Below are 14445 nucleotides of genomic sequence, written 5' to 3'. Positions count from 1 at the left end.
ACTCCTTGTTTACATACCTCTGGTTCAATTTTGCTCATTTGTTTGTGTTGTTCATTAGTTTCCTGTAATAGGTGACAGCATAACGTATTTTTCTTTCATTGCCTGGCTTATTTCACTAAGCATAATTCTCTCTAGTTCCATCCATGTTGTTGCAAATGGTAGAAGTTCCTTCTTTCTTTCTGCTACATAGAACTCCATTGCGTAAATGTACCACAGTTTTTTGATCCACTCATCTACGGATGGGCATTTAGGTTGTTTCCAGCACTTGGCTATTGTAAATAGTGCTGCTATGAACATTGGAGTGCATAGGTTCTTTTGAATTGGTGTTTCAGGATTTTTCGGATATAATCCCAGTAATGGAATTGCTGGTTCAAAAGGCAGTTCCATTTTTAGTTTTTTGAGGAAATTCCAAACTGTTTTCCGTAGTGGCTGCACCAGTCTGCATTCCCACCAGCAATGCACCAGAGTTCCCGTTTCTCCGCATCCTCTCCAGCACAAGTTGTTTGTTGATTTGTTGATTATGGCCATTCTGACTGGTGTGAGGTGGTATCTCATTGTGGTTTTTATTTGCATCTCTCTGATGGCTAGTGATGTTGAGCATACTTTCATATGTCTATGGGCCCTCTGTATGTCTTCTTTGGAGAAGTGTTTGTTCAGGTCCTTTGCCCATTTTTTAATTGGGTTGTCTGTCTTCTTGGTGTTGAGTCGTATGAGTTCTTTATATATTTTGGAGATCAATCCCTTGTCTGAGATGTCATTGGCGAATATATTTTCCCATATGGTTGGTTTCCTTTTCATCTTGCTGATGTTTTCTTTAGCTGAGCAGAAACTTTTTAGTTTGATGTAGTCCCATTTGTTTATTCTTTCCTTTATTTCCCTTGCCTTAGGAGATATATCAGTGAAAATGTTGCTATGTGGGATATCTGAAATTTTCCTGCCTATTTTTTCCTCTAGGACTTTTATGGTATCACGGCTTACATTTAAGTCTTTGATCCATTTTGAGTTTATTCTGGTGTACGGTGTAAGTTGGTGGTCTAGTTTCATTTTTTTGCATGTCCCTGTCCAGTTCTCCCAACACCATTTGTTAAAGAGGCTCTTTTCACTCCATTTGATGTTCTTTCCCCCTTTGTCAAATATTAGTTGACCATATGAACCTGGGTTTATTTCTGGGCTCTCTATTCTGTTCCATTGATCTATATGTCTGTTTTTATGCCAGTACCAGACTGTTTTGGTTACCGTGGCCTTGTAGTATAGTTTGATATCAGGTATTGTGATTCCTCCTACTGTGTTCTTCCTCAAAATTGCTGTGGCTATTCGGGCTCTTTTTTGGTTCCATATAAATTTTTGAAGTATTTGTTCTAGGTCTGTGAAATATGTTGCTCGTATTTTAATAGGGATTGCATTGAATCTATAAATTGCTTTGGGTAGTATGGACATTTTAATAATGTTGATCCTTCCCATCCATGAGCATGGTATACGCTTCCATTTATTTGTATCTTCTTTAATTTCTTTCTTCAGTGTTATGTAGTTTTCTGAGTACAGGTCTTTTACCTCCTTGGTTAAGTTTATTCCTAGGTATTTTATTTTTCTTGTTGCTATGGTAAATTGAATTTTTCTTTCAGTTTCTATCTCTGAGTTTTTATTGTTGGTATATAAAAATGCCTTTGATTTCTTAATATTGACTTTGTATCCTGCTATTTTGCCGAATTCACTTATTAGGTCGAGTAGTTTTTTTGTGGAGTCTATAGGGTTTTCTATGTACACTATCATGTCATCTGCAAATAATGACAGTTTTACTTCCTCTTTTCCAATTTGGATGCCTTTTATTTCTCTTTCTTGTCTGATTGCGGTGGCTAGAACTTCCAAGACTATGTTGAATAGGAGTGGGGAGAGCGGACATCCTTGTCTTGTTCCTGATCTCAGGGGGAATGCTCTCAGTTTTTGCCCATTGAGTATGATGTTGGCTTCAGGTTTCTCATATATGGCCTTTATTATGTTGAGGTATGCTCCCTCTATTCCCATTTTGCTGAGAGTTTTTATCATAAATGGGTGTTGTACTTTATCAAATGCTTTTTCTGCATCTATTGATATTATCATGTGGTTTTTGTCTTTCATTTTGTTTATGTGGTGTATTACGTTTATTGATTTGCGAATGTTAAACCATCCTTGCATCCCTGGGATGAATCCTACTTGATCGTGGTGTATGATCTTTCTAATGTGTTGCTGGATCCGGTTTGCCAATATTTTGTTGAGGATTTTAGCATCTATGTTCATCAGCGATATTGGCCTGTAGTTTTCTTTCTTTGTTGTGTCTTGACCTGGTTTTGGAATTAGGGTTATACTGGCTTCATAGAATGAGTTTGGCAGTCTTCCCTCTTCTTGTATCTTTTGGAATAGTCTGAGAAGGATAGGAGTTAGTTCTTTCCTAAATGTTTTGTAGAATTCACTTGTGAAGCCATCCGGTCCAGGGCTTTTGTGTGCTGGGAGTTTTTTGATTACTGCTTCAATTTCACTAGCTGTTACTGGTCTATTCAGACTTTCTGCTTCTTCTTGATTCCGTTTGGGAAGACTATAGGTTTCCAGGAATTTGTCCATTTCCTCTAGGTTGTCAAATTTCTTGCCATACAGTTGTTCGTAATAATTTCTTATTATCCTTTGTATTTCTGTGGTATCAGTTGTGATTTCTCCTCTTTCATTTCTGATTTTATTTATTTGAGTCCTCTCTCTTTTTTTCTTGATGAGCCTGGTTAAAGGCTTGTCAATTTTGTTTATTTTTTCAAAGAACCAGCTCCTACTTTTGTTGGTCTTTTGAATTGTTAGTTTAGACTCTATATCATTTAATTCTGCTCTGATCTTGATGATTTCCTTCCTTCTACTTGATCTGGGCTTTGCTTGTTGTTCTTCCTCTAGATCTTGTAGCTGTAGGGTTAAATTTTTTATTAGATATTCCTCTAGCTTTTTTAGGTAGGCCTGTATTGCTATGAACTTTCCTCTTAGGACTGCTTTCGCTGTATCCCATAGGTTTTGGGTTGTTGTGTGTTCATTATCATTAGTTTCCAGAAACTTTTTGATTTCTTCCTTGATGTCATTGTTAACCCATTCATTATTTAATAGCATGTTATTCATTTTCCATGAGTTTGAATGTTTTTGAGTTTTTTCCTTGAGGTTGATTTCCAATTTTAAGCCATTGTGATCTGAGAAGATGCTTGATATAATTTCAATTTTCTTGAATTTGTTGAGGCTTGTTTTGTGTCCTACCATGTGGTCTATCTTTGAAAACGTTCCATGTGCACTTGAGAAGTATGTATATTTTGCTTCTTTGGGGTGAAAACTTCTATATATATCGACTAAGTCCATTTGATCTAGAGTGTTGTTCAGTGCCTCAATATCTTTGGTGTTTCTTTGCTTCGAAGATCTGTCCATTGTTGACAATGGGGTGTTAAAGTCCCCTACTATGAGTGTGTTGTTGTCTATATCTTTCTTGGAGTCTTTCAAAAGTTTCCTTATATATTTGGGTGCTCCTAAGTTGGGTGCATATATATTTATAAGGGTTATATCTTCTTGATGGATTTTTCCCTTAAGTATTATGAAATGCCCTTCTTTGTCTCTTTTTATGGACTTTGCTGTGAAATCTGTTTTGTCTGATATAAGTATTGCTACCCCGGCTTTTTTTTCATGCCCATTTGCTTGAAATACTTTTTTCCATCCCTTTACTTTCAGTCTGTGTAGATCTTTTGTTCTAAGGTGGGTCTCTTGTAGACAGCATATATGTGGGTCATTCTTTCTAATCCATTCAGCTACCCTATGTCTTTTAATTGGAGCGTTTAATCCATTTACATTTAAGGTTATTACCGATAAGTACTTATTCATTGTCATTTTTCCCCTTTGTACTCGTGTTCTTCTCTGTCTCTCTCTGTTTCTTTATCTTCTTAGAGCAGACCCTTTAGCATCTCTTGCATTGCTGGTTTGGTGGAGATGTATTCTTTTAGCCTTCTTTTGTCTTGGAAGCTCCTTATTTCACCCTCCATTTTGAATGAGAGCTTTGCTGGGTATAGTATTCTAGGTTGTAGGCCTTTGTTTTTCATTGCTTGGAATATTTTTTGCCATTCCCTTCTGGCTTGTAGTGTTTCTGCTGAGAAATCTGATGATAGCCTTATTGGAGTACCCTTGTATGTTATTAGTTGTTTTTCTCTTGCTGCTTTTAGGATCCTCTCTTTGTCTTTGAATGTTGCCATTTTAATTATGATGTGTCTTGAGGTGGGCCTGTTGGGCTTCATCTTCATTGGGACCCTCTGTGCTTCCTGGACTTGCATGACTCTTTCTCTCGTCATGTTAGGGAAGTTTTCTGTCATTAGTTTTTCAAAGAGGTTTTCTATCCCTTGCTCTTCTCCTTCTCCTTCTGGAATTCCTATGATACGGATATTATTACGTTTCATGTTGTCCTGCAGCTGTCTTAGAACCTCTTCAGTCTTGTTCAGTCTTTTTTCATTTTGTTGCATTGTCTGGGAGTTTTTGTGTAGGTTGTCCTCCAGCTCGCTGATCCGATCTTCTACTTCCTCTAGCCTGCTTTTAATTCCTTCTTCTGTGTTCTTCAATTCAGAGATCGTATTCTTCATTTCCTCCTGGCTCTTATTGATAGCTTCTATGTCCTTTTTCATGCTCACGTAATTTTCTGTGAGTTCCTTGTAGTTTTTCTGGAGTTCTTTGTAGTTTCCGCTGAGCTCATTCAGCTTCTCCATAATCCATGTTTTGAATTCCATATCTGATAGTTGGCTCCCCTCTATTTCATTTAGCACTCTTTCTGGGGATTCTACCTTTCCTTTTGATGGGAGGTTGTTTCTCTGTCTCCCCATTTTTTTGACTCCTATTGTTTCTTGGTGCTTCTTAGAATGATCTGCACTTCCTGGATCTGCCTCTGTGGCGTCAGATCCTGTACCAGTCTGGCCCTAGGCAGCCTGTTGGAGACTTCCAGGGATCTACTGCTGTTGTCTGTCTTCTTTGATTGTTAATCTACTCAATCTGTGATTAGCTGTCAGGCTTAAGGACTGTGGGTGTGGCAGCTTAATTCCTGTAGGCAGGGCTTTTGCTTCCCCTCAGGCTGACGCCACTTGGAGGGGAATGGTCTACCCGCAGTACTGGGGAGGAGTCAGCACTGGGACCCAGTCGGCTGCTCCTCCAGTTCTCCCCTCAAAGCCACCGTGCCAAACTCTCCCCAAGTGTCTCCAGTCCTCTCTGCCTTCCCTCTGCTTGAGCCCAGGGTAAGTGGTGGCCAAAATATTTTCGTATGTGATCCACTTAAGAGCTCTTTTTCTCCTGCTGTTTCTCTCCGGCTAGCAAGAAACCCTGTGGCTTTTTGCTTTTCACAGCTGATAGTATTTTACTTTCCACTCTGTTGCTGTAGGCTGGGAAGCCCAGCTGGGGGTTTAGACCCTGCCCTTCTCAGGGGGAATCCCCGGCTGCTGAGCTGTTTCTCAGTCCCTTCAGCTGCCACCCGTGTGAGCCCAGCCAGCCCTTCCGCGTCTCTGCACTCCCTACCGGTCAAGTTGTGATGTAGCGGCCTTTTCTGTCTCTCCGTGGTTATAAGACTTCTTTCCAGCTAGTGTTCTGTTGGTTATTCCGTATGTAGATTTCTTAGAGCTATTTTTCTGCCTAATGCCCTGTCTTTGGTATTGTGCCTTGCAAATTCTAGTGGCCTCTGTTTCTCTGAACACCTGTCTCTTCTCAACTCAGTGAGGCCTCTAGGTTCTTCTTGGGTTCCTCCACCATGGCCACAGTCCAGAAATTGTTTTTAGTCAGAAAACCAAGGTGATTATGGGCCTCATCTCTTTTGTGTCCTTTTTCTTTGGGATCACAGATCTATGTTACCCATTTTCCACTCTCTGAAAACAGTTTAATATATTTTATATATTTGTCTATATGTTTATAGTGAGAAGGCAGATACAAATACTAGTTCAGTTATATGCCACAAAAAGATATTTTGGTCAACAACAGACTACATATACGACAATGGTCCTATGAGATTATAATGGACTGGAAAAATTCCTATCATCTAGTGACATCTTAGCTGTACATAAGGTCATAGTGCAAGACATTGCTCATGCGTTTGTGGTGACGTTGGTGTAAATAAACCTACTTGCACTGCCAGTCATGTAAAAGTATAGTACATATTATTATGTACAGTACATAATACTTGAAAAGGATGACAGATGACTATGTTACTGGTTTATGTATTTTCTATCCTATACTTTTTATGATTATTTTAGATTGTAGTCTTTCAACAATACTCATTGAAGAGTACTGGAACACAGTATGCTGTGTTATGCCTGTGACAGCCTCATACATTTCATGTTACTGTCTCTTAACTGCATCGTTTTGCTTGTGCTTGATTTAATCTTGTGTTGTTTTGAAAAGTAACATGCTGTACAGACTGGTAGCCCAGGAGCAATAGGCTGTACCATATAGTCTAGGTGTACAATAGGCTATACCATCTAGGTTTGTGTAAGTACAACTCTGATATTTGCACAACGATGAAATTGCTTAATGATGCATTTCCCAGAACATCCTCATCGTTAAGCTGCACGTGACTGTAATTTCACTATGGGTGGCAGGTTCGGGGCTGGGATCGCTTCCCGGGTTTAAACTGTATGATTGTGTTTTTCCCCACAGCTACTACTAGCCACGCCCACCAGCCTCACTGCCTGCCAAGCACCCCCCCCCCCAACCGCTGCTCCACTCCTCTGCTCCTCTTTCTCTCCATCCCTGCTCCACCCCTCCTACCTTTCCAGCTGATTATTTCATTTCTTTGCTGAACTTCCTGTGGTTTCGATTTTCTGGATTTGTTGTTTTTTTAGTTTTGAAGTGGTTATAAATTCCTTCTTAGTTGTGAGGAGACGCAGTGTGTGTATTTACGCCTCCATCTTGGCCGGAAGCTCTTCTTTCTCTACAATTTCTAATTTATAGTTTGTTTCTTTTTCTGACTTACTGATGTCTATTAAGCCTTGTATTTTCATGTATTGGTCAACATTAGATGTGTCCACTGTAATGTGTTTCCTTGACTAGTAAAACTACACAAAATCATTCAAACATATCTGTTTGCCTTTGAGACAAATTTTATAAATGTTTAATTTAACAGAGTGAGAAGATGAAACAATTTTGATAAGTTAGAGGGATTCTTTACCTAAAAGATTGACATAGTGATGGTGTTGTCAGGAGTGCCCACATCCAGTAACCATGGAATCTTCATTCTTCCTCGTTCTGAAACACAGATATTGATATTATTTTATTATTTTTTAAATCATCATCTGAGAATATATTTATTAATTTTAGAGCAAGAGAGAGAAACATTGGTATGTGAGAGAAACATCGATCAGTTGCCTCCCATATGCAGATCAAATCTGCAACATAGGTACCTGCCCTGGCCAGGGCTAGAACTTGCAACCTTTCTTAGTGTACAGGGCGGTGTTCCAACCAACTGAGCCACCTGACAAGGGAATGGATATTGATATTATTAAGAGAAGCAGGAAAAATTGGGGCCCAGGTTTCATGCCAAATCATCTGAATATACCCAATATTAAAACTAAAATGATATAAATTTATGTAGCCAGGAAATAAATCTAAAGCAGTGCTTTTTATGGTGTACATCGCAGAAAAGATCCTGCTCTGGCCATTTTTCCTTTTGGGGCCAGAACAAGGCATGGGGAGACTCTGTAGGCCCCAGGTGATGTTGTTAGACCAGGTATTCTTAATCTGAGGGGATAGGATTCAGGTAGTCTTTAAAGTCTGTGAACCTCAATGGGATATAAACATACATCTTTATTTTTACTAACTGCTAACCTAAATTTATTTTTATTATAAATGTAGGTGTAAAAAATAATAGTATTAGTAGCTTTGTGACTTTGTCACAGATAGAAATCACTGATGTTTTTATAGGATATAGTACTGCTGCATATATCTAAAATACATTAATAAAGAAGGGCATAATAAAGAAGGCCAATACATCACAAATTTGGTTTTTAAAAATATATTGGACAAATTAAGAATGCCTAGTTTAGGCAATGAAAATTCCTTCCTATGTTTTCACTTTATCTATCTTGTTTCTGTGGTTGCCTGCTGGTATTAGGTTACTAATAATCCTTTAATTTCAGTTTCATATCTCACTCTTTCTTAGCATCTTTATTTATGGACTTCGAACATAGGAGATTGAATATATCATGTACGTTCAGGACGTACTCCAGATCCCAGGCAAGCAAATTGCCTAGGTTTGAATTCAGACTCTGACTTACTTAGCTGCATGATCATGGGCAGGTTATCTAACCTTTCAAATGTTTTGGTTTCCTCCTTCAGTTTAGAGGGTTGTTGTGAATGTTAAAGAAGGAGATTTATTAAAAGGATTTATGTAGAATTAGTCCTATGCATATGTTTGCTACTGTTGTTGTTGATGATGTTGTTTATTTGAAAAAATTTTGATTGTCATTACTGAAGGCTCTAGACATTTAGCCCAAGACAAATATGTATAGTTGCTTCTCTTCCAAAAGCTTAAAAGTCTAGTGTCAAAGACAGATGTTGGAAAACACATTATTAATAATCTAACTGTTAGTGAGGAGGAGTACAAAATTCTTAGCTGTGTCTTGAGGATAGGTTGGGATGCCAGACAAGGAAGATGTTAACGCTAGATAAGCAAAGAATGGGGCAAGCATTCCAGGCAAAGCATCACTTGCAAAGGCTCTGAGGTGAAAAAGATCAGTATGCAAATGAGAATTTAAAAGAAAGTCTGTGTGATTACACAATACTGTACAGAGAATGAGGAGAGTGGTACAGGATGAAACTTGAGAAGTAGGCGGGAGCCAGATTTGGCAGGGTCTTGCTGGATTTAAGGACTGGGATCTTATCCTTATAGTGTTGGGAAGCTATTAGATTTGCATTTTTAAAGGAGTAATATATTTGCTAACGAGAGAGATGATCTGAAGGAAAGTCTGCTATATTAGAATTAACAGAAGGAGGCTTCAGAAGTAATCCAAAGAAAAGATAATAATCTGTTGATAGACTAGAATGGACTTAAATGGTCATAGCAGAGATGAGGAGATGTGGGTATCTTTCAAGATTAGCTTGAGGGACTTGAGGATTGATTGTAAGGGATAGAAAAAGGACAAGGAGTCGTGATATTTAGGCTGGTAGCTTGAACAGTTTGGTGGATGGTAGTGCCATTTATGAAGTTGATGAACACACGGGAGGAGAGATAGGTTTGGGCATGTGTAGATGGAGTCAGTTTGAACATACTGAATTTGAGATGCCTGTGTAATCACTACAAGGAGAGATCTGTAATTAGTTGGATGCATTTATAAGTCTGTGTCTCTGGTAAGTTATTTAAGAATCTGGTTATTGGAGACCTTCGCCCATTGTCCTTTACAAGATTACAAAGGGTCCTAATATTTGAGAGGGGGGGGATAGTTAATTTTTACGAACCAGGGGTATGGACTTGGGGGGGATCGCTGGGGGAGGGGGGTGCTGGGGGGAGGGGAGCAAGGGGGAGAAAATTGGAACTGTTGTAACAATATAATCAATAAAAAACATTAAAAAAAAAAAAAAGAATCTGGTTATTGGGAAGAAAGGAAGGCTTAGAGTAAGGACTTTTCTTTAGAGCCGGTAAAAGGAAAATGTAAGAGCAAGTGATCTGAAGCTGATGTAAATGAAGGACAGCCAGGGATATAGACTAGAACTCCAGGGAATGTTAATGAAAGTAGGAGGAATGAATTTTATTTCAAAGATATGCTGAAAAGGCAGTTACTTCAAAAGACTTTTTAAAAGTTTAGAACATACCCACTAAGAATGAAGTATAAAAGATTTTAAAGGGAAAAATAGGGATGAGATAGAGATGATTTTAGTGAAATTTAAGATGTAATTCTGACTTAAGAGAATATACACCCAGGGTAAATGTTCTTTAGTGCTAATTAGACAACTCATTGCCATTCATATCATAGTCTCTTTAATGTAAAGATGCTAGAGGAGCCCTTTTAGGCTTAACCAAACTGACATTATTGAATAATATTAAACCTTAATTATTAAGATTTCCCCCCCTTTTTTCCTGTGTTCCTCTCATCCTCCATCTTATCCGCCTTCTTTTCTACTCTCCCTCCCTCCATACCTTGCCAGGAGGAAGCTAGGATGAAATCTAAAGTTCTATAAATGGGACTTTTAAAAGGGAAAGGTGTTTTTCTTTCTTAAATAATTAGGTAACTTACAAGGTGGGTTTTTATTTTAAATGAATTATAAGCTCCAAGGTAATAACTTCATGTAAATTTAATTTGCATAGGATTTAATAAACAATCTTTAAGGTTAGGTATGTTTTTCTTAGTGAATATTTTTGTGAAACACTAAATATTTTTTTTTAATTTACTAAACTGTGGTACATCCACACAATGGAATACTATACTAGTGAAGAAGAATAAAGAAGGTCTCTTACTGAGAGGGTAGATCATCAGTACAGATTTGTAAATGACAGAGTAACACAACTCAGTAGTGTGCTTTATTTTTGTTTTTGTTTTTGTTTTTAAGAAAAAGAGGGAAATGATACATTTTTATTTGCTTATATTGGCACTAAGAAATACTGGAGGATGCGTAGGAACCTAAATAGTAAGATAACCACTAGAGTGAGGAGCATACGATAGAGTAGGACTGAGGTGTGAGTGAGACTTCTCAGTGTCTATTGTGTTATATTTTCTTCATGTTGAAATCTTCTGAATTTGTATTCAATACAAAAATTAAAAATATTTTTAAATGTATTGCTTATTTTTATAAACCGAAAAGTCATGTTTGCAAGCACTACCAATTAATTTTCATTCATTCATTATTCATGTATTGTGCATCTTCAGTGTGGCTGGTGCTCCAACAAAGTAGGAGATGTGTAATTCTTATTTATAAAAGGCCCGCTTGGGTAGGCCAATGAGAATGTGAGGTAGTCACTATGGAATGCTAAATGTCATAAGAGGAGCACAGTCATTGGCAGAATCAGTGAAAACTTAAGACAGGAAGTAGCACCTGAACTGATTTTTGAGCAATTAGAGGAAAATGGGAAAAGTTAAAAGATAAGAGAATTTTAGGTGGGGGATGAACATACACATAAACACGGCAAACTATAGGACTTGCTCCAGAGAGTCTTTGCTTTTGACTAGCAATAATGGATGAAAATTATCCTTGTATGAAACTGTATTGTAACATTTCAAGAAATTAAAATGTTTTGATAAAAGTAAATTGTTGTCACCCTATTTGTCATTTGTCATATTTCCATTGAAATACTTGAGGGAACACATGCAGTGTCAGCAGCACTTGAACTAGGAATATATACATTATGGGGAATTTTAAAACAACCTTCTGTTGTGATATAATTTCTTACAGAAAAGTTGTGTGATTACAAGGACTATATATATATTATATATTACTTATATAATTTTTTTCTGAACTGTTTGATAGTAAGGTTGGAAGCTATGTTCTTTTACCCCTAATACATTGGTGTATATTTCCTAAGAACATTCTCTTTATAGTTACAGTTACCAGAATCAGGAAATTTTATATTGGTTTAATATTATCAATCTATACGTCATGTTTAAATTTTGCTAATTGTCACATAATGTACTTAGTAGCTAATATTTCTCAAGTCCAGGATTAAATCTAGGTTTACACTTTGCATTTAGTTGCCATGTCTCTTTATTCACCTTTAATCTGGAACCATTCCTTAGCCTTTTTCATCTTTCTTGATAATGACATATTTTGAAGTATAGGACATTTGTAGAATGACCCTCAATTAGAGTTTGTCATATGTGTCCTCATAAGTTGATTCAGTTCACATGTTTTTGACAGAAGTACCTTAGATGTATGTGATCTTTGTCTTCCACGCACAATATCAAGAGCATGGTTTTGGTTTGCTCCAATATTGGAGATGCCTGCCAGGTCATACCATTAAGTTACTATTATTTTACTCTTTGTAATTAATCGGTTATTTGGGGGAATATACTTGAGACTATATTCTTTATGAAACTTCTACTTGTTAATTTTAGCATCTATTGATGATTTTCTGACTCCATCATTTCTTCTCTATGCATTAGTTGGCATTCTCCTGTAAGAACAAACATTCTTTCCCCTTCCCTTTTTACTTTATTTATATCATTATGGACTTGTTGATTCTTATTTTATCAATGTGTTATATAATCCATTGCTGTCATTATTTTGATGCCTAGATTATTCCAGATTTGGCTAGCTGGCTTCTCATCAAGCAGCTTTTGTATTCTTTTAACATTTATTCATCACTCTTACAGTATTTTTCCTTCTTTCCTCCCTTCCTCTCTTCTTTCCCTCCTCCCTGCCTTCCTTCTTTCCTTCCTTCCCTTTCTTTTCCTTTCCTTTGTGCAAACATTTTATTTTCAAACACCTTGTACTTTTTATGCTCTGGGCCTTGAATCAGCCTTTTCTCTTAGGATCCTTGGGTCTCCTTCCATTTTCAAAATCAGCATGATCAACCAGGGCCTTCTCACTTTCTATATTTCTGACACTGTTTTTCCATAATATTCCACTTGTAAAGATTTATTAGATTAGATTGGGTCTACTCAGATAATCCAGGATAATCTCCCCTTCTTAGGTTCTTAACGTTAATCATATATACAAAGTCTCTTACCCTGTAATATAACATTTTAAAAGGTTCTAGGAATTACAAGGTGGACATCTTTGGGTAGCCATGTTTTTGCCTGCCGCAGACAGTAATCCTAAATGGTGCCTGACTTTGCTGAATCGGCTTTCCTTTTCTGTTTAGAATACCTCCAAACTTTTCCTCCTTGATGCAGTGAATACAAAAAAGGTGCTAGGATTCAGAGTCATGACAGTACTATATTAAATATAACAGCTATAGAAAAATTACAGAGGAAACAGATTCTAGAAATACTGAAAAAAGAAAATATACTCACAGAGTATTGCTTTAAAAAATAGGAAGTTCTTGTTTGCGTGTTTAAATTAATTGGTTCTGATCAATAGTGTTAAGGCCCATAGTTATTCACACAGTGACAGGAAGTAAACTGTTACAAGTAATCAATGAAGAGTCTTTTAATTTAGAATAAAAGCATTCCAAATAGAGGGATACTCATTCAGAACAATAAGTGATAACTTATGTGAATTTTGCTAATGAACAACATTACATCTTAATGTGTTATCTTTTTCCTACCTAGATCATCACGAAGTATGTATATGAGCTCCTGGAAAAGGACTGTAATTTGAAAAAAATCTCTATTCCAGTAAGTCCAATTAAAAAAAAATGTTTAAACTTCCAAATAAAGTAGTTTCTAATTCAGAAGAAAACTTATTTTAGGTTAATTGTGTTAACCTCATCTTTTGATATTGATAAAGATAATATTAAATTGTTGTCAGTGTATCTAATCTTGTTGTGCACAATAGTTCTTAAAAAGCAATAATCTTCAGAACTACTGAGCACAATGAGATAAGGCATACTACAAAATAGACACAGGGATGTCAAGTTCAATGTGGGGAATATAGTCGCTATATTGTAATAACTATGTGTGATGCCAGGTGGGTGCTGGAAATGATGGAGGATTTTGTAAGGTGTATGATTGGCCACTAGGCTGTACGCCTGAAAACTAATACAGAATAATGTTGAATGTAAACTGTAATTGAAAGGAATAAAAATACATCCATAGGTAAATAAACACTAATACCTAACTTAAAAAAAAAAAAAAAAGACTGACTTCCAGTGTTTTTTTAAAAATGAGGATACAATTAAAAGGACCACCTTTTTCTACCCTTTCCAATTTCATTGATATAATTTATTTTTACTTATTTATATGAAGTAAACTAATATGTTTTTGTTGCATTAGAGATTCACCATCTCTTTATTTCTTGATTTTTGAGATTATATGTTTTATTTCTATGTTATTTCTTCTACACATTCCCAAGTTCATTCCGCATGCTTCCTGTTTTGTGACACAGCTCCTTCCCTTTTTGGCAAAACACTTTTTTGAAATTTTGCACATTTTGCCATTGCAGAATGAAAAAGTTTGAAATTCATACTCAGACTCAAATTCTCAGGAAAGCCTTTTTGTTTTTAATGTAAAACATGAAATATTAAGCTTTCAAATGAAGAAATAGTAGTCCTATGTGTGAAACGATGGTGGCACTAGATTAGATGATCTTTGCTGACCCTGACAACTCTGATTTTATGATATATGTGAATCTGAAAGACTTATTAAAAAGGAATTTATTTAAAGCATAAAGCTTTGCATATAGATAATTTTGTTTGCATTAAATTTTGCATGAGGTTTTAAAAGTTTCGGGGTGTTATTCTACTATGAGTTGGATTTTTTTGGTGTTATTCTACTGTGAACTATAGGATTTCTTTATACTCTCTATTCTTAAAAATTAATTCCATAGTTCAATTTTTTAAAAAAAAAT

The 14445-nt window shown here is 36.5% G+C and overlaps 1 protein-coding gene across 8 annotated transcripts in view; it reads left to right on the top strand.

Moving 5' to 3' along the window:
* The window catches only part of ARB2A (ARB2 cotranscriptional regulator A), a 460460-nt gene that overhangs the window by 104703 nt on the left and 341312 nt on the right, over positions 1 to 14445 (top strand). For all 8 annotated transcript variants that reach the window (XM_090276494.1, XM_090276487.1, XM_090276486.1 and 5 more), the window contains one exon: positions 13209 to 13274. In XM_090276494.1, the coding sequence (XP_090132620.1) occupies positions 13209 to 13274 (66 nt within the window). The remainder of the gene's footprint in view (positions 1 to 13208; positions 13275 to 14445) is intronic.

The sequence above is a fragment of the Furipterus horrens genome, unplaced genomic scaffold, assembly GCF_987537825.1.
Source record: "Furipterus horrens unplaced genomic scaffold, mFurHor1.1.pri manual_scaffold_5, whole genome shotgun sequence".
Taxonomy (NCBI): domain Eukaryota; kingdom Metazoa; phylum Chordata; class Mammalia; order Chiroptera; family Furipteridae; genus Furipterus; species Furipterus horrens.
Note: the sequence above shows the minus strand (reverse complement) of the source record. Positions and strands in the feature narration are given on the sequence as shown.